We start from the raw sequence: 19,429 nt of genomic DNA on the forward strand, positions 1-19,429 counted from the left end.
TAAACTGATATACGGACTTTATGTTGGGTGCATTGTTACTTATTTCCTACTTTTTCTTCCAGATAAAGGAAAGTATTCAAACAGAGCAAGCATGCACAGTACGTATTTTAAGTTACAGGTTGATACTTGAACACTTCCAATGTTTACTGAAGTATGGCATTGTCTCCATAAGGTCTAAGCATTCTTATTACTATACCAGGAAGGACAAAAGCTCATTTTGGAATTGCCTTCACTTATCACCTGTTCGTAATGCCTTTGGCAAGGTAAAGTGTTATTGCAGATGCATTGCCTTTCATTAGTCCAGATAAGGACTGTGATACTAATTTATGGTATTCTGTTGACAATATGAATATTATTCACATCTTCTTGTTGGCCACTTAGTGTAGCTTCAGCTTCAATCACTGAAGTCAAGTATTGATGATAATGGGTGTATCAGTTTTATTTAACACGAATTTTACTTTCATGTTATGCCTCAATATAAGCAAAGGATGAATTTTTTTGTTTTCTGCAAGGTTTTTTTTTAAAAAGAAAAAGAAAAAAGAAGAAGAAGACAAGAAACACAGTTTGTCATGTCATGTCAGCCCAGTAGGCTTGCCTGTCATAGCTTAAGCCAGTGTGATACTTAGTAGCATATAAGCAGTAGAACTTGAGTATGTATGTTTATTACGTGATTTTTTGCCGCCTCATTCTGTCTCTCTTTATGTTGGAATGGTCTGACTTTGCTCTGTTATTCTCATTAGAGTGGCTGAAGGCTTTATAAACCATTGTTTCAAGATTTGGGTTTTTAATATTACCTTAAACTTTTCTTATTGAATATATTGATGGTAAGCCCAGGTATTGCTGAAAGTTGATCGAGGTTGGGAAATTGGGTTATGGGCTAAAACTCAGTTATTGTCGATAATCAAGGTGTTAATAGCTCTCAAATTGTGGAGTGTAAATGTTTCAGTTTTTCTCTATTATCTAAAAGCCAACTTGGAGAGGATCAATGCTATATAGTAATAGTGTTGTTTCTGTTTTGCCCGCTTATACTGATTATATATGTTCAGGTAGCTTACTTTGTGGGGGTTCAGATTGAGGAAGAGTGTAAGAACAAGGAGAGACATGGGCTGAGCCCAGAGATGAGGCAACTTAGCACTGTAGGTGCAGTGAAGGTTGCAGTGAGGAGCTTATCAATGGCTGCTGGTTCCTCTAAGTCATAGACGGCTTCAATATTCTTAGCAGCTGTTATTTATCACTCACCAAACACGTGAATCCAATCTTACAAGCTTGGAATCTCATACCGGTGTAGATTACTGTATGTAATCTCACCGAAATCACAAATGTAAAAGGAAAAGGAATAATAATGGAGAGATTGTTTCAGGGGTTCACTGGTATGTAGCATTCTTTATATAGAAAATGTATCAATTATGTTCTCTTTTTGGTAAATAAGTGTCTTGACACTAAGATCAACTTCAATCATACCTTTTTCATGCGCTCCTCTCCACAACTTTATTTGTTTGTGCTTTGGAATATCGGTTTTTTTTCTTTTATGAACAACAGGCTAATGTGAAGAGCTAAAGAAAAAAAAACAAATGCTTACGTACCGAGAAAAGACACAGAGAATACTAGCGAAAGCAAAGTATCTGATACTGTTAAGCCGATACTCTTCTTTCTAATGAAGTTTTGTGAGGTAAAAATCGGGTTTATGTGAAATATTGGTTCTCACATGTAATTAGCGAGAAATGGAAACTAATGAAACAAGATTTCATTATTGACTAAAATGGATTACCACGAAGATATATAGAACTTAATTGCAAAAATAACGATGGCGTGTTCTTGAAGAAAATGTCAGCACAAGTTGGGGAACAGTTCTTCGAAACATGAAAAAGCAAAGAAATAGTAGAATTCAATCATCTCTGTTCTGCTCTCTGCATTTATAACATGCAGTCCAGAGAACCTCTATGTATTCTACAAAAGATAGCTAATTAATATCATAAGAACAGTCTAATGTTTGATGATGGCCTACTTATAAAATTCGCCCAAAATTATATTGCTTTTCCAATTACTAACTTAAAGTTCTTTTTTTGGTCAAAAGCGATAATAAAATTATCAATTTTATTTATTTTACCTATAAGAAGAATACGATTTCTAGCAAAAAGCGTTGTTATGTGTCACCTTTTTGTTGGCTGGTATTATGAAAGAAAATAATTTAGCCTTCTATGATTGGACATTGACACTCAAAGAATGAAATAACTATTCAATTTTGTAAGCATAAATATTCCTTCGGATACTTGAAAGCTATTTTTAAACTTATTTTTGTTGTGATAAGGTAAAGCGCCTTAGAAGTGTGAACAGCTTAACACAAGAATGTAGGCAAGCAGCCAGTTCTTTGATTAAGAGATCAATTGTAATTTACTATTTCTTGTAAAGTCAAAACATCAACATAGACCACTAAATATTACTGTCCAAAAGTATGAATAATAAGCAATGATTTGATGAAAACTTAAATCCCAATCCTAAACAATAATCACTAGAAGTTCATCATACTCAGCTCGTGGACTTAAGGGTGTAATCGAATCAAGTTGAATCTAAATAGTAGTAAGTTCAAGCTCGAGCTTGACTTGAAATTTTAAAAGACTCCATATTTGATCTAAGTTTGATCAAACACTAATTTTTAAGCTTAACCTAATTAATCTCATTCATATTCAAGCTCGAGCTTGTTTGTACTTGCCAACAACCAGAAGCAGTGGTTAAGATCTTTGTTGGCACCTCGAGGTTTAGGGTTTGAGTCTAGTGTTAATATGAACAGTCCGCTTTTAGCTAAATCAGAATAGTGGTTCAGAACCACAAATCTAGATCGTAAAGTTATTTTAATTTATTTTTGGTGTTTATAGCATGTGATATATATATGTGAAATTTCGTGAGCTAATTTTATCGTTTGGATGCTTAATTTGAAAAGGACTAATCGCGTAAAATGCAAAGTTGCTTCTATTTGATAAAAGTGTTTAATTGTTGCTTATTAATGTGAGGTTTATTATGTTATAGGCCATTGATAGTTGAATTGTCAAAATGGATCCGTTAAGTTTTTTTTAAATGTTTAATTAGGTTAATTTGTAAAATGGTATTAATGATAATAAAAACAACAAAGGCCATTCCATCTTTAATTTCTCTTCATTAACCGAAAAAAAAAAGAAAATAAGGGTTTTGGGAGCTTAGAAGGTTCGTCCCTTGTTCATTTGATTGAGGTATGTTTTGAGCTCGGTTTTTTATATTTTTATATTTTTTAATCGTTCTTAGTACTAGCTAGCCCACGCCCTAATTTTTGAATTGTTGATGATTTTTTAAAGTACCATTTTTGAATTTATGAGCTTTGTGATGGTTTATGGGGAATTATGGAAGTTAAATGATAGATTATCAAGTTTTGTTAAGTGGTTTGAGTGAAAATGCCTAAATAGGATTAAATGTGAAAAGTGTAAATTGAGGGGTTAAATTGTGAAATAAATAAAAATATGGGTTGCTAGGGACCTATAGAGAATTCGGCCAAGCATGGGTTTTGTCAAATTTTGTGTAATTTGTGTTTTTATGAAATAAGGACTAAATTGTACGAAATGTGAAAGTTTAGGGCCAAAGTGCAAATTGGCTTAAATATATATTCGTAGATGAAATTGAATTATTTAGTGATTAAATGGATTATTTTGAATATATATAAATCAAGAATGAAAGAAATCAGATTTAGATCGGGGAAATCGAAAGTTGTCAAATAATCGATCCAGTTCGTTTATCCCGAATACGAGGTAAGTTCATATGCAAATAAATGTCTTTAAATTGAATTATATGTGTTTATTTGTCATTGAATTGTTATGAATGTTGAAGGAGTAATTACGAGCAAGAATCGATAAAGGTACGACATTCAAAAGTCCCATACGAACCTTAGGAATAGTATAGGATAGAATGTCATGACATTAGGTTATCGAGATGTGATTACATGTAAGACCATGTCTGGGACATTGGCAGTGTATTATGATTTCGTGTAAGACCATGTCAAGGACATTGCATCGTATTATGATTCCATGTAAGACCTTGTCTAGAACAGTGGCATTGATATGTAATAGCCGATTTTGGGCCTAGTCAGAATAGTAGTTTCAGAACCACAAATCTGAGGTCGGAAAAATTATTTTAATATTATTTTATGTGTTATAGCATGATTATATGAGTGTTTGAAATTTTGGTGAATTAATTTCAGTGATTGCATGCTTAATTTTGAAAAGGACTAAATTGTATAAAGTGCGAAAATTTTGTTCTGCTAGCTAAGGTGTCAAATAGCTATGAAACATTAAATTAGAGGTCTTTATTGAGTAATAGATCATAAATTTGTTAGTGGCTGAACATGTAGACAAGAATTTGTAGGGGCAAAGTTAGGTGAAATTTGGTGACCAATTGACTAGAAATATAATAAATAAGGAGAAGCTTTCATCATTTCACTCTCTCTTTCTTCTTTACCGATTTTCTCTAAGAAAGAAGGCCATGGGAGCTTGAAAATTTCAGCAACTTTCGACTCTTTCAAGTAAGTGATTTGATGGTCTTTCTTGATAATTTTTGTATTTTTGGGGCCTTGTAGCATAAGCTACTAATGGGGGGACTATTTTACAAAATAGTTGAGAGTTTAGGGCTTTCCTATGAGAGTAATCATGTTGGTTGCTGAAATTTTATAGAAGAAAATGAATCATGGTTGTTAAATAAACAACTTTAGTGAGGGGTTTTCATGAAAACACCAAAAATGGACCATTTGTAAAAGTTAAAAAATGAGTAGTAAATGTGTGAAATAATTAAAATTGTTGAGATGCTATAGGCTTAAAGTAGTTTCGTCTAGTCTAGGTTAATGTGGAAATTCGATGAAAATCATTTTACGAGCTTAAGGGCAAAATTATAATTTTGTGAAAGTCTAAGGGCAAAACGGTCATTTCGCCAAAATAAGAATTATGAAATTCTTGATTAATGTGATCATTAAATTAATGAATTTTATCATTATAGATCAAGAAATATGAAATTTAGACTAGACTAGGGAAGACCAAGCTAGTAACTAATTCAACTAGTCGCCCATATTTGTATACCGAGGTAAGTTGCACGTAAATATCACAATTTTATTGTTATTATGCATTAAATACTTGATATTGCATGAAATGTTTGATTTTGTTACGAATATGCATGACGAGATTTGATGTGGTAAAACTCTCGGTTGAACTGTAGGAATAGATCGGATATCCATGCCGTGATATTAGGGATATAAGAGCTAGTGTAAGACCATGTCTGGGATATGACATTGGCCTCGATATGTGAGCCAGTGTAAGACCATGTTTGGAACATGGCATCGGCATTTATATGAGAGCTAGTGTAAGACCATATTTGGGACATGGCATCGGCCTCGACATGTGGGCTAGAGTAAGACCTGTTTGGAGCATGGCATTGGCACCGATATATGAGAGCCAGTGTAAGACCATGTCTAGGACATGGCATCAGCATCTTACCCTTTTGTATGAGGCTTATCAGGTATCATTTATTTTTCCAACTGGTTCACGGGTAATTTAAATATTATATCATGATTGAGAAAAGTTATGATTATGTTGCAAGTGGTACAGGTTCCTACACGAAACTCATAAGAATTAGCTCGAGTTATGTATATGAATAGTAAGATGAAAATAAGTAAGTTATGTCTATAGTCATTCGAGAATCTTGTGCAAGTGTATGATATGTTATGAGTATGATGTTACTTGGTAAAGTGATGTTAATTATTTACTTGTAACTTACTAAGCTTTATGCTTACTTCCTCTCTTTTCCATTTTTCTTATAGTCCGCCAAGCTAGCTCGGGAATCAAGGGACATCGGAGGCATTGATCACACTATCACCTAAAGTTTTTGGTATAGTTAGTTTAAATGTTTTGAGTGTAGTATGTATAGGGACTTGGTCTTTTTGTTTAGTGTCATGTTGGTTTAGCCACAAGTGTTGGCTCATATGGATGTGATATTCATTTTGTTTAGGCTATTGATGTTGGTTAATATTGATTATTATTAAATGCATTTGATGAAAATTCTCATGGATGTGTTTGTTGCATGGTTTGTGTTAATCGTAGGAGATGTTGTATGTGATAGGAAATAGCTTGGAAATGATGTATGGATGCCTAGGTATTGGATGATATGGTCATGTGTTTATGTAGTATGGTATTGTTTGATGTTTTTATAGGTAGGTGTAAGTAAGGGTGACAAAAGGCTTGGTAAATAGCCTTGTTTTTTCCACATGGGTAGACCACAAGCATGTGTCTAGACCGTGTGTGACACATGGTTTGCCCCATGGGCATGTAGTCAGGCTGTGTGTCCCTTGCACTAAATTTGGCAAATCAGAATGCCCATTAGTACCACACGGGCGAAAACATGGCCGTGTGTTTCAACCGTGTGGAAGATACGGCCTAGCATACGGGCGTGTGCCTTGGTCGTGTACCCTGAATGGTTGATGATGTCAGAAATAAATGTCAAGGTTTTCATGCACAGACTGAGACACGGGCGTGTCATGTCCGTGTGAAGGACATGGGCCATGGAAACGGGCGTGTGTCAAGCCATGTGAAAACCCTTGTAGGTTCGAATTAAGAAATAAATTCGCACGGGCTAGGGACACGAGCGTGTTCTGACATGTTCAGGCTATGTGAGCTACACGGACCTTCAACATGGTCATGTAAGAGGACACACGGTGTGTCGCCCTCCCACACGGGTGTGTGCACTTGTTTGCATTGAAATTATTCAAAGTTTTCAAAGTGTTCGGTTATTTTCAAACCATTTCTAAAGCATTTTTTGGGCCTCGTAGGTTCATATTAAGGGCATTAAGAGGAAGTTTGAAGTTTTAAATTTGAGCAAAATTCGATAACCTGAAATAGTTTGTATGCATGTGTTAAGTCTAGTAACGGCTCATACCTGTCCCGGCGTGGGATACGAGCAAGGGGTGTTACAATATATGTGATAACATGTAAGACCATATCTGGGATATGGCATTGTACGAGCTTATGTGATTTCTGAGTATCCTTAACAATTCCGAATGGTTCAACGGGCAAAGTCAAGTTGAGAAGAATCTGTGAATGAGTTAAGTGACTCAGGTGCGTATGAGATTCATATGAGTATTGAAGAGGGAAGTATTTAATGAATTTAATTATGATATTGAATATGTGCACAATGAGAAAGGTCTGTAACTTGTATGTGTTTAGCTATACTTAGCTAATTGAATTGATATGCAAATATTCATATGATGGCTTTATTTGTATATGGCTTACTAAGCTTAAAAGCTTATTGTGTTTATTTTTCACTATTTTATAGATTATCAAGCTAGCTCAGACTCAGGATCATCAGAAAACGTGATCACACTATCAATCATCTTGTTGGTACTTTTGGAGCTTTGTATATATGTTATATGACATGTATAGGCTAGTTTTTCTTGGTATGTTTTGAGTGTGATCTTAGCCATGAGATTTGGCTTGTAAACGGTGATGTGTATGGCATTTAAATTGGCTTGAATTATGTATTTGATAAATGATATATGTGATATATATAATGCCTATGTGTTGACTTGTTGGGTATGGTTATATGATTGCTCTTTTGGATAGTTGTAAGTTGTAGTATTATTGCTTGGAAGTTGGTATATTGTAGTTTGATTTTGAGGTGATGATATTGTATGTTTTGGTGATATGAAATAGATGATAAGTTGATGAGGAAATGCATTTGGAACTTATGTAAGTTTTGATGATTTTGGCATAATAATTTGGTATGTTTCGAATATGGCATGATATATGTGACAGCCCTAATGTGACCTAGTCGGAAAGTGGTTTCGGGACCACAAAACCGAGTCGTAAAAATGATTAATTGTTATATTCTATGCTTATTATGTGTGTACATGCATATGTCGACGTTTCATTCCCTAATTTTGCCAATTGCATGAGAAATTATTAAATAGGGATCAATATGAGACATGGTGAAATATGATAGACTAATTTTAAATGGTTTATTAGTGCATGTCAACACAAGGGTGGACTTGCATGTCAAATTGCCCAATTTTCTTTATAGTGGCCGGCCAAGATGGGTGTTGATGGGAAAATATATATGTTTAATTAGTTATTAAAATAAGAAATGGCATTATGTGAGAAAAAACTAATATTAGTGAAATAAAGGTAAGAGTGTGTTCATCTTCCTTACCTTCTTGCAAAGCCGAAACAAAAGGGGAAAGAGGAAGGAATTTGTCTAGGGCATTCGCTATCTTGGAGGTTAAATAAGGTAGGAGTTCATGTTATTTCTATTGATTTTTATGAGAATCTAGTAGTAGTCAAGCTCTTATTGTAACCCATATGTTGATTTTTCTTTAGTTTTGGTGACAAATTGTGCATACGGTATTATTGGATAAATGCTAAAAGGATGGTGTTTTGATATTTTGGATTGAAATATTAGAAAGGGGAAAATATGAGCTACCTAAATAGATATATGTGAATTTAAAAGATGGTATGAACAAATGTGGAGTTTTGCTAGTTTAGGATTATTCGGCCAAGTGTTTATGTGGTGGAAATTAAGTGTTAAATGGAATGAAAATGATATTATATGGGGGTATGTATATTCGGCCATATGAGTAAATATATAGATGATGTTAAATTTGATTATGTATAATGGGCCATATAGAGTACACATTGTGATATTAACTTTAATTCTCTATAATTGATCAAGTGGGTGATATTGGTTTATATGGTTGAATTTGATTTATGAATATGTACCTTGAAATAAAATATATCATCGACTATGTTACTTTGGAAGTAAGAATGCATTCGGCCTTGAGACAATTTATAAGTATTAGTTAAGGTTGTAATGTTTTGAACAAGAATGGTTGTAAGATGAAACGAAAATTATTAAAATATATATGAGTAATTAACAAGGGTGGTTGCCGTGTATATAATATTTATGTGTGTTTTATTGAAATATTTATTGGGTTAATTATAGTAATTGGATCTTAGGTGATCAATAGCCGAATGGCTTAAAGTTAGTAAAAAGCATAAGGTGAATAAAAATAAAATGTTGCCGTATGATTCTTTTGATATGAAACTATTAATGTTATGGGATATAAATAACTAGCAAGGTAATTAAACTAGTTAATTTATTTATTTAAGCTCAAGAACCTAAAGGAGAGGCGTCCAACAAGGGGAAATCGAAGGTCATCGAGTAGCCGACTTGGAATTATTTTACCCAACATAAGGTAAGTCACCAAGCATATATTTTGTATTGATCTAAATAGACATAATGTCTATGTAATTATGCCGAATGGAATGATAAATTTATATACATGTATGCATGTGGTGATGAAAGTGTTGAATGAAAAGAAAAGAGGTGAGATGTATTGAGTTGTTGATCTCGGCACTAAGTGTGCGGGTATAAACATTTATGATCATGAGATTGGCACTAAGTGTGCGGGTTTAAATTGTACAGCACTAAGTGTGCGAGTTTGATTATATAGCACTAAGTGTGCGAGTTGATTATTCTTAATATATATTTTTGAATCACTATGGACACTAAGTGTGCGACATTATTGAGTTGATCACGGACAGCGGATCGGGTAAGTACCTTGAGTTCGTGACTAATAGGCGCTATGTTTATATTTGGAGTTGAGCTTGGTAAGTTTGAACCTATGTGACAATTATAATTGAAGTCACGTACATAAGATTTATCGTGGAATAGGTGAAAGGTCGTTTAGTTGTATGATTGTAACGAAAATAAAATGATGTATGAAAATGCCTCAAATATCCTATTGATTAGTATATGGAATGTGAATGCATGACTTGGTATAAGATTGAACCGATAGGTTTAAGGAACTATGGTATGGTTCGGTATGGATGGAGTAACTAGCCTCGTTCCATTTTGTTTCCTCTTGTGATAATGTTATTAATGGATGGTAGTGCATTGCTTATGACTTACTGAGTTATATACTCACTCGGTGTTTCCTTGTCACCTATTTTAGGTTTCTTGGACTCGTCTCTTTTTGCGTGATCGGGCCGTCATCGGAGTCATCACACCGGCTAGCAACTTTTGGTATCTTCTTTTTAGTCGGTCTAGGAGAACATTTCAGCATGTATAGGCTAATATGTTTTGTTGAAATTTGGTATGTAAACTTTTAGCCATGCGAAAATGGCATAAATGTTCGGTTGGATTTGGTTCTATAATGTTAGGTCGTAAGTCTTGGAAATTCGATTTTTATGCCATATGTCATGGTTGATTATTTTTGGTGTTAAAAGTCATGATATGGCAATAGTGTAGTAGGGAGATGTTTGACAATGATTAGCCTTTGGCATGGCTAGTCATGATCATAATTTGTGATATGTATGATGAATTACTAGTTAGATCAAGGAGAAATCACGAAATAGGCATAGTTGCTTTAGTAACAGATGCTGGCAACAGTAGTGACGTGAGATTGAAAAATCACTAAAAATAGTAGGAGAGGAATTAATTAATGAATAAAATATGTAATCGAAGCTCGATGAGTCTATTTTCATATAGAAGAAACGAAACGACCATATGAGCTGTATGTTAGGAGATAATTAAACTCTTCTGAAACAGGGCCAGAGCGATTTCTGGATTCCCTATTCCGACTTTGGAAATTAATTATAAATTAACCAGAGATAATTTGAAGTCATGCCATATGTGCATAGATTCCCTTTGAGTCTAGTTTCTATAGAAACAAACGACATCAGTATTGAAGCCCTGTACAGGGAGATATCCAAGTCGTAATGCGCAAAGGTCAGTGTAGTCGATCCCTGTAACATGGGAGACTTTGACTAATAAACTGTACTAATTGGCCAGACCAAAAATTCTAGAAAAAAATATGTAGATGGAAAAAAAAATTCTAGTTTCAGGGAAAATTCACGGAACTGGATTTCGAGTTTCAGAACTCAAGATATGATTTTTAAAGCTACTATTACGCAGAGTGGCAGCTTGTCTGGGAAATTTTTTTATAAGTGGTTTGAAGTCTGTTAACACCTCGTGTTCGACTCCGGCGACGGTCTCGGGTTCAGGGTGTTACATTTGATTGGTATCAGAGCTATGGTTTAGTCGGTTCTAGGACTACCATAGCACGTATGAGTCTAGCTATACATGCCTTAATGTTAATGTTTAAATGTGTGATGACTTCTGACGGTTAAAATTTTTGTTTTGATTAGTAAATGGATCCCGGTGTAGAGAGAACCTTGGCGGATGACGTTGAAAGTGTAGCGGTTGCTCCTGCACAAGGGACGCCGCCTGTTGAACCTCAGTCATCTACAAATAATCAAGGTGAGGGGGCTAAACAAGCCTTCTTTACCATGATGAATGAGTGGGTCGCGCAATATGCCCGAACCAATCCGGTTGTCCAACAATTCCCGAATTCGAATAATCCACCCCAAGAGCCCGTAATGCCATCAGTTACTGATCCTGTGAGGCTGAGTAAGCCACCTATAGACTTGATTAGGAAGCGCGGGGCCGAGGAGTTCAGGGCCATAGTTACTGATGATGCTGAAAGGGCCGAGTTCTGGCTTGATAACACCATTCGGGTGTTTGATGAACTGTCATGCACGCCCGATGAATGTCTAAAGTGTGCTATATCCTTATTGCGGGACTCAGCCTACTATTGGTGGAGGACCCTGATTTCCATAGTCCCAAACGAACGAGTAACTTGGGACTTCTTTCAAACGGAATTTCGAAAGAAATATATTAGTCAACGGTTCATTGATCAAAAGCGTAAGGAATTCTTGGAACTCAAGCAAGGCCGTATAACAGTATCTGAATACGAACATAAATTCGTAAGACTCAGTAGGTATGCCCGAGAGTGTGTAGCTGATGAGGTTGCTATGTGGAAAAGATTCGAAGAAGGATTGAATGAAGATTTAAAGCTACTAGTGGGTATTTTGGAGATAAAAGAATTCGTAACACTAGTCGAACGAGCCTGCAAGGCGGAAGAACTTGGAAAGGAGAAGAAGAAGGCTGAATTTGAAGCTAGAGACTATTGTAAAAGATCGACAGGTAAAGCTCCATTCTCAGCTGTAAAGAAGTTCAGGGAGGACACTAATAAGTCGAGGACGACTGCGGGAATTTCCATCAGAGCACGACCATCGACGGACTCCCGAGCTACTTCGGTAGCTAGTGTGGGCAATAATCGTCAAGAGAAACCTGAATGCCCCCAATGCGGAAGATGACACCTAGGTGAATGTTGGAGTAAGTCTACTAACAGGGCCTGTTACGGATGCGGTTCGAAGGACCACTTCATTAGAGATTGCACGGAGCTTGATGAGAAGAATAAGATTCAAGGTGCAAGACCTAGTGGAGTGACAACTAGAGGTAGACCACCGAAATTTTAGGAGGTAGGGGTGGTAGTCAGAGAGGGGCCTCTGATACGGCTGTTCGAGCCGAGAACCGTACTCCTGCTAGAGAATATGCCATTCGCGCACGAGAGGAGGCATCCTCCCTTGACGTCATCACTGGTACCTTCACTCTCTTTGATACTAATGTGATTGCATTGATTGACCCTGGTTCTACTCATTCATATGTATGTGAAACCTTAGCATCCAGTAAGACTCTACCTGTTGAGTCTACTGAGTTCGTAATTCGAGTGTCAAACCCTTTGGGTCAATACGTACTTGTTGATAAAGTGTGTAAGAGATGCCCTCTAATAATCCGAGAATCCTGTTTTCCGGCCGATTTGATGCTTTTGCCGTTTGACGAATTTGATGTTATTCTTGGTATGGATTGGTTGACCGTACATGATGCAGTGGTGAACTGCAAAAGAAAAACCATCGATTTGAGGAGTGCAAATGATGAGGTAGTCCGAGTTGAGTCTACCTATTTGAAGGGGGTGCCAGTGATAATATCTTCAATGACCGCTCAGAGATATGTGAAAAAGGGTTGTGAAAAATACCTTGCGTATGTACTTGATAGCAAAGAGACGGAAAGGAAACTTGAATCAGTACCAGTGGTTTGTGAGTATTCAGATGTTTTTCCTGAGGAGTTACCCGGGTTGCCACCGGTTCGAGAGGTGGAATTCGGCATCGAGATTGTACCTGGTACCACGCCAATCTCAATAGCCCCGTATCGTATGGCATTAACAGAATTAAAGGAATTGAAAGTTCAATTGCAAGAATTGATGGATAGAGGTTTCGCTCGACCGAGTTTTTCTCCATGGGGCACACCCGTATTGTTTGTGAAAAAGAAGGATGGAACCATGAGATTGTGCATCGACTATCGTCAGTTGAATAAAGTGACCATAAAGAATAAATACCCGTTGCCACATATTGATGATTTGTTTGATCAATTAAAGGGAGCCTCAGTATTTTCCAAGATAGATTTAAGATCTGGTTATTATCAGTTGAGGGTTCGAGACTCGGACATACCCAAAACCGCTTTTAGAACGAGGTACGGTCACTACAAATTCTTAGTGATGCCGTTTGGGCTCACTAATGCCCCTGCGGTATTTATGGATTTAATGAATCGAGTATTCAGGCCATACTTGGATCGATTTGTGGTTGTGTTTATTGATGATATTTTGGTTTATTCACAAGGTGAAGCCGCACACGCCGAGCATTTGAGGTTAGTATTACAGATTTTGCGAGACAAGCAGTTATACGCAAAATTCAGTAAATGTGAATTTTGGTTGAGAGAGGTTAGCTTTTTGGGGCACGTGGTGTCCGCATCGGGTGTTAGAGTGGATCCGAACAAAATTTCGGCCATACTCGATTGGAAACCTCCGAGGAATATTACTGAAGTTAGGAGCTTTTTGGGACTTGCCGGATACTACCGACGGTTTGTAAGGGGTTTCTCGATGATAGCTGCACCGTTGACGAAACTACTCCAAAAAGATGTTGAGTTTGAATGGACAGAGAATTGTCAGAAGAGTTTCGATCAACTAAAGACCTGCTTAACCGAAGCTCCAGTGCTAGTACCACCGGAGTCCGGCAAAGAGTTTGTCATTTATAGTGATGCATCCTTACTTGGGCTAGGTTGTGTGTTGATGCAAGAAGGTCGAGTTGTGGCTTACGCGTCGAGACAATTAAAGCCGCAGGAAAGAAACTATCCGACCCATGATCTTGAATTGGCGGCCATAGTGTTTGCCCTGAAAATATGGCGGCATTACTTATTTTGGGAAAGGTATCATATTTATTCGGACCACAAAAGTCTTAAATATTTGATGACTCAAAGAGATCTAAATCTGCGACAAAGACGTTGGCTTGAGTTGTTGAAAGACTATGAACTTGTTATTGATTATCACCCGGGAAAGGCTAACGTGGTTGCCGATGCTTTAAGTCGGAAAGCACTGTTTGCTTTGAGAGCGGTGAATGCTCACTTGTCAGTCTCACTCGATGGGGTGCTAGTAGCTGAATCAGAGGCCAAACCATTATTGATTCGTCAAATACTTGAATTCCAGAAAGTCGACGCTGAATTGGTCACAAAACGAGTTGAATGTGCTTCGAATGAGGAATCGGAGTTTCGGATTGATGACAATGATTGCTTGACGTTCAGAGGTCGATTATGTGTTCCAAGAAATTCGGAACTTATTTCAATGATTTTGGATGAGGCTCACAGTAGTCGAATGTCAGTCCACCCAGGTAGTACTAAAATGTACAATGACCTGAAACGTCAATTTTGGTGGCCCGGTATGAAACGAGACATTTCCGAATTTGTTTTAAGGTGTTTGATATGCCAACAAGTAAAAGCGGAACATCAAGTACCGTCGGGCTTACTTCAGCCGATCACGATACCCGAATGGAAGTGGGATCGGGTAACGATGGATTTTGTATCTAGATTGCCATTGTCATCAAGCAAGAAAGATGCAATCTGGGTCATTGTTGATAGATTGACCAAGTTTGCTCATTTTATCCCTGTCCATACAGATTTTTCGCTCGATAAATTGGCAGAATTATATGTCTCCCAAATAGTTCGGTTGCATGGGGTACCTATTTCCATCGTGTCGGATAGAGACCCAAGATTTACCTCGCGATTTTGGAAGAAATTACAAGAAGCATTGGGTACCAAGATGCACTTTAGCACCGCATTCCATCCTCAGACCGATGGCCAATCTGAGCGGATAATTCAAATACTCGAGGATATGTTGAGATGTTGTGTTTTAGAGTTTTGTGGTTCATGGGAAAGATATCTGCCTTTGATCGAATTCGCTTACAACAATAGTTTTCAGTCAAGCATTAAGATGGCACCTTACGAGGCTTTATACGGTCGTAAATGCCGTACCCCATTATTTTGGACTGAACTTAGTGAAAGTAAGATCCTTGGGGTTGATTTGATTAAGGATGCCGAGCAGAAAGTCTGAGTAATTCGCGAAAGTTTGAAAGCCGCTTCGGATCGTCAAAAGTTGTATGCGGATTTGAAAAGAAAAGACATTGAATATCAGGTCGGAGACAAAGTATGTCTCAAAGTTTCACCCTGGAAGAAGGTGCTTAGATTTGGTCGTAAGGGCAAACTAAGTCCGAGGTTCATCGGTCCGTATGAGGTATCCGAACGAGTTGGACCAGTTGCATACCGATTAATTTTACCCCCTGAGCTTGAAAAGATTCACAACGTTTTCCATGTCTCGATGCTTCGACGATATAGGTCCGACCCGTCGCATGTAATCACTCCATCTGAGATCGAGATTCAGCCTAACTTGAGTTATGAAGAAGAACCGGTTCGCATTTTGATGCGTGAAGTAAAAGAGTTGCGAAATAAGAAAATCCCATTAGTGAAGGTGTTGTGGCATAAACACGGAATTGAAGAAACCACTTGGGAACGTGAGGACTCTATGAAGGATCGATATCCAAAGTTATTCACCGGTAAGATTTTAGGGGACGAAAATTTCTTATGTGGGGGAGAGTTGTGACAGCCCTAATGTGACCCTAGTCGGAAAGTGGTTTTGGGACCACAAAACCGAGTCGTAAAAATGATTAATTGTTATATTCTATGCTTATTATGTGTGTACATGCATATGTCGACGTTTCATTCCCTAATTTTGCCAATTGCATGAGAAATTATTAAATAGGGATCAATATGAGACATGGTGAAATATGATAGACTAATTTTAAATGGTTTATTAGTGCATGTCAACACAAGGGTGGACTTGCATGTCAAATTGCCCAATTTTCTTTATAGTGGCCGGCCAAAATGGCTGTTGATGGGCAAATATATATGTTTAATTAGTTATTAAAATAAGAAATGGCATTATGTGAGAAAAAAATAATATTAGTGAAATAAAGGTAAGAGTGTGTTCATCTTCCTTACCTTCTTGCAAAGCCGAAACAAAAGGGGAAAGAGGAAAGAATTTGTCTAGGGCATTCGACTATCTTGGAGGTTAAATAAGGTAGGAGTTCATGTTATTTCTATTGATTTTTATGAGAATCTAGTAGTAGTCAAGCTCTTATTGTAACCCATATGTTGATTTTTCTTTAGTTTTGGTGACAAATTGTGCATACGGTATTATTGGATAAATGCTAAAAGGATGGTGTTTTGATATTTTGGATTGAATATTAGAAAGGGGAAATATGAGCTACCTAAATAGATATATGTGAATTTAAAAGATGGTATGAACAAATGTGGAGTTTTGCTAGTTTAGGATTATTCGGCCAAGTGTTTATGTGGTGGAAATTAAGTGTTAAATGGAATGAAAATGATATTATATGGGGTATGTATATTCGGCCATATGAGTAAATATATAGATGATGTTAAATTTGATTATGTATAATGGGCCATATAGAGTACACATTGTGATATTAACTTTAATTCTCTATAATTGATCAAGTGGGTGATATTGGTTTATATGGTTGAATTTGATTTATGAATATGTACCTTGAAATAAAATATATCATCGACTATGTTACTTTGGAAGTAAGAATGCATTCGGCCTTGAGACAATTTATAAGTATTAGTTAAGGTTGTAATGTTTTGAACAAGAATGGTTGTAAGATGAAACGAAAATTATTAAAATATATATGAGTAATTAACAAGGGTGGTTGCCGTGTATATAATATTTATGTGTGTTTTATTGAAATATTTATTGGGTTAATTATAGTAATTGGATCTTAGGTGATCAATAGCCGAATGGCTTAAAGTTAGTAAAAAGCATAAGGTGAATAAAAATAAAATGTTGCCGTATGATTCTTTTGATATGAAACTATTAATGTTATGGGATATAAATAACTAGCAAGGTAATTAAACTAGTTAATTTATTTATTTAAGCTCAAGAACCTAAAGGAGAGGCGTCCAACAAGGGGAAATCGAAGGTCATTGAGTAGCCGACTTGGAATTATTTTACCCAACATAAGGTAAGTCACCAAGCATATATTTTGTATTGATCTAAATAGACATAATGTCTATGTAATTATGCCGAATGGAATGATAAATTTATATACATGTATGCATGTGGTGATGAAAGTGTTGAATGAAAAGAAAAGAGGTGAGATGTATTGAGTTGTTGATCTCGGCACTAAGTGTGCGGGTATAAACATTTATGATCATGAGATTGGCACTAAGTGTGCGGGTTTAAATTGTACAGCACTAAGTGTGCGAGTTTGATTATATAACACTAAGTGTGCGAGTTGATTATATAGCACTGAGTGTGCGGACTTAATATATATTTTTGAATCACTATGGACACTAAGTGTGCGACATTATTGAGTTGATCACGGACAGCGGATCGGGTAAGTACCTTGAGTTCGTGACTAATAGGCGCTATGTTTATATTTGGAGTTGAGCTTGGTAAGTTTGAACCTATGTGACAATTATAATTGAAGTAACGTACATAAGATTTATCGTGGAATAGGTGAAAGGTCGTTTAGTTGTATGATTGTAACGAAAATAAAATGATGTATGAAAAAGCCTCAAATATCCTATTGATTAGTATATGGAATGTGAATGCATGACTTGGTATGAGATTGAACCGATAGGTTTAAGGAACTATGGTATGGTTCGGTATGGATGGAGTAACTAGCCTCGTTCCATTTTGTTTCCTCTTGTGATAATGTTATTAATGTATGGTAGTGCATTGCTTATGACTTACTGAGTTATATACTCACTCGGTGTTTCCTTGTCACCTATTTTAGGTTTCTTGGACTCGTCTCTTTTTGCGTGATCGGGCCGTCATCGGAGTCATCACACCGGCTAGCAACTTTTGGTATCTTCTTTTTAGTCGGTCTAGGAGAACATTTCGGCATGTATAGGCTAATATGTTTTGTTGAAATTTGGTATGTAAACTTTTAGCCATGCGAAAATGGCATAAATGTTCGGTTGGATTTGGTTCTATAATGTTAGGTTGTAAGTCTTGGAAATTCGATTTTTATGCCATATGTAATGGTTGATTATTTTTGGTGTTAAAAGTCATGGTATGGCAATAGTGTAGTAGGGAGATGTTTGACAATGATTAGCCTTTGGCATGGTTAGTCATGATCATAATTTGTGATATGTATGATGAATTACTAGTTAGATCAAGGAGAAATCACGAAATAGGCATAGTTGCTTTAGTAACAGATGCTGGCAGCAGCAGTGACGTGAGATTGAAAAATCACTAAAAATAGTAGGAGAGGAATTAATTAATGAATAAATTATGTAATCGAAGCTCGATGAGTCTATTTTCATATAGAAGAAACGAAACGACCATATGAGCTGTATGTGAGGAGATAATTAAACTCTTGTGAAACAGGGCTAGAGCGATTTCTGGATTCCCTGTTCCGACTTTGGAAATTCATTATAAATTAACCAGAGATAATTAGAAGTCATGCCATATGTGCATAGATTCCCCTTTGAGTCTAGTTTCTATAGAAACAAACGACATCAGTATTGAAGCCCTGTACAGGGAGATATCCAAGTCGTAATGCGCAAAGGGCAGTGTAGTCGATCCCTGTAACATGGGAGACTTTGACTAATAAACTGTACTAATTGGCCCAACCAAAAATTCTAGAAAAAAATATGTAGATGGGAAAATGAGTCTAGTTTCAGGGAAAATTCACGGAACTGGATTTCGAGTTTCAGAACTCAAGATATGATTTTTAAAGCGACTAGTATGCAGAGTGGCAGCTTGTCTGGGAAATTTTTTTATAAGTGGTTTGAAGTCTGTTAACACCTCGTGTTCGACTCCGGCGACGGTCTCGGGTTCAGGGTGTTACAATATATGTATGCAATAGCATTTTTGGGTCGCTTATATATGTATTGAAATGGTACCAATTTGGTTGCTATGTGTGCATGAAAGAAGGATGGAAAATTGGCTTTACAAATGACCTATTTTTGTCCACACGGGCATATGTCTCAGCCGTGTGTGACACACGGTTATGCTACACGATCGTGTGTCCCGTGGGGTACCCTTTCGATTTAAGTCAGTATACCCTACAGGTTTGACACGGTCTAGACACACGGGTGTGTCTACTGGTCGTGTGTGGCA

General features: G+C 36.7%; 1 protein-coding gene across 3 annotated transcripts; it reads left to right on the forward strand.

The window, feature by feature from the left end:
- Positions 1-8: 8 nt before the first annotated feature.
- LOC121225167 (protein TWIN LOV 1) lies at positions 9-1,469 on the forward strand. 3 transcript variants are annotated; one of them, XM_041109315.1, is made up of 4 exons: positions 9-118; positions 200-263; positions 835-906; positions 1,047-1,469. In XM_041109315.1, exons 1-4 carry the CDS (start codon positions 21-23, stop codon positions 1,197-1,199), a joined length of 387 nt encoding a protein of 128 aa, XP_040965249.1. In that variant the 5' UTR covers positions 9-20; the 3' UTR covers positions 1,200-1,469. The 3 variants fall into 3 exon arrangements, 2 of the variants coding, with proteins under 2 accessions (XP_040965249.1, XP_040965251.1); XM_041109317.1 differs by lacking the exon at positions 835-906; XR_005923098.1 differs by lacking the exon at positions 835-906 and having other exon boundaries at positions 15-98.
- The last annotated feature ends 17,960 nt before the right edge of the window (positions 1,470-19,429 follow it).

This window comes from Gossypium hirsutum, chromosome A03 (assembly GCF_007990345.1).
Source record: "Gossypium hirsutum isolate 1008001.06 chromosome A03, Gossypium_hirsutum_v2.1, whole genome shotgun sequence".
In the NCBI taxonomy this organism is placed as follows: Eukaryota; Viridiplantae; Streptophyta; class Magnoliopsida; order Malvales; family Malvaceae; genus Gossypium; species Gossypium hirsutum.

Bases quoted from the DNA above. Each gene is read 5' to 3' on its own strand.
- LOC121225167 (XM_041109315.1), top strand. From the start codon at position 21: ATGTTGGGTGCATTGTTACTTATTTCCTACTTTTTCTTCCAGATAAAG. The intron at 119-199 runs GTTGATACTTGA...TTACTATACCAG, and splicing joins GTACGTATTTTAAGTTACAG to GAAGGACAAAAGCTCATTTT. The intron at 907-1,046 runs GTGTTAATAGCT...ATATATGTTCAG, and splicing joins AGTTATTGTCGATAATCAAG to GTAGCTTACTTTGTGGGGGT.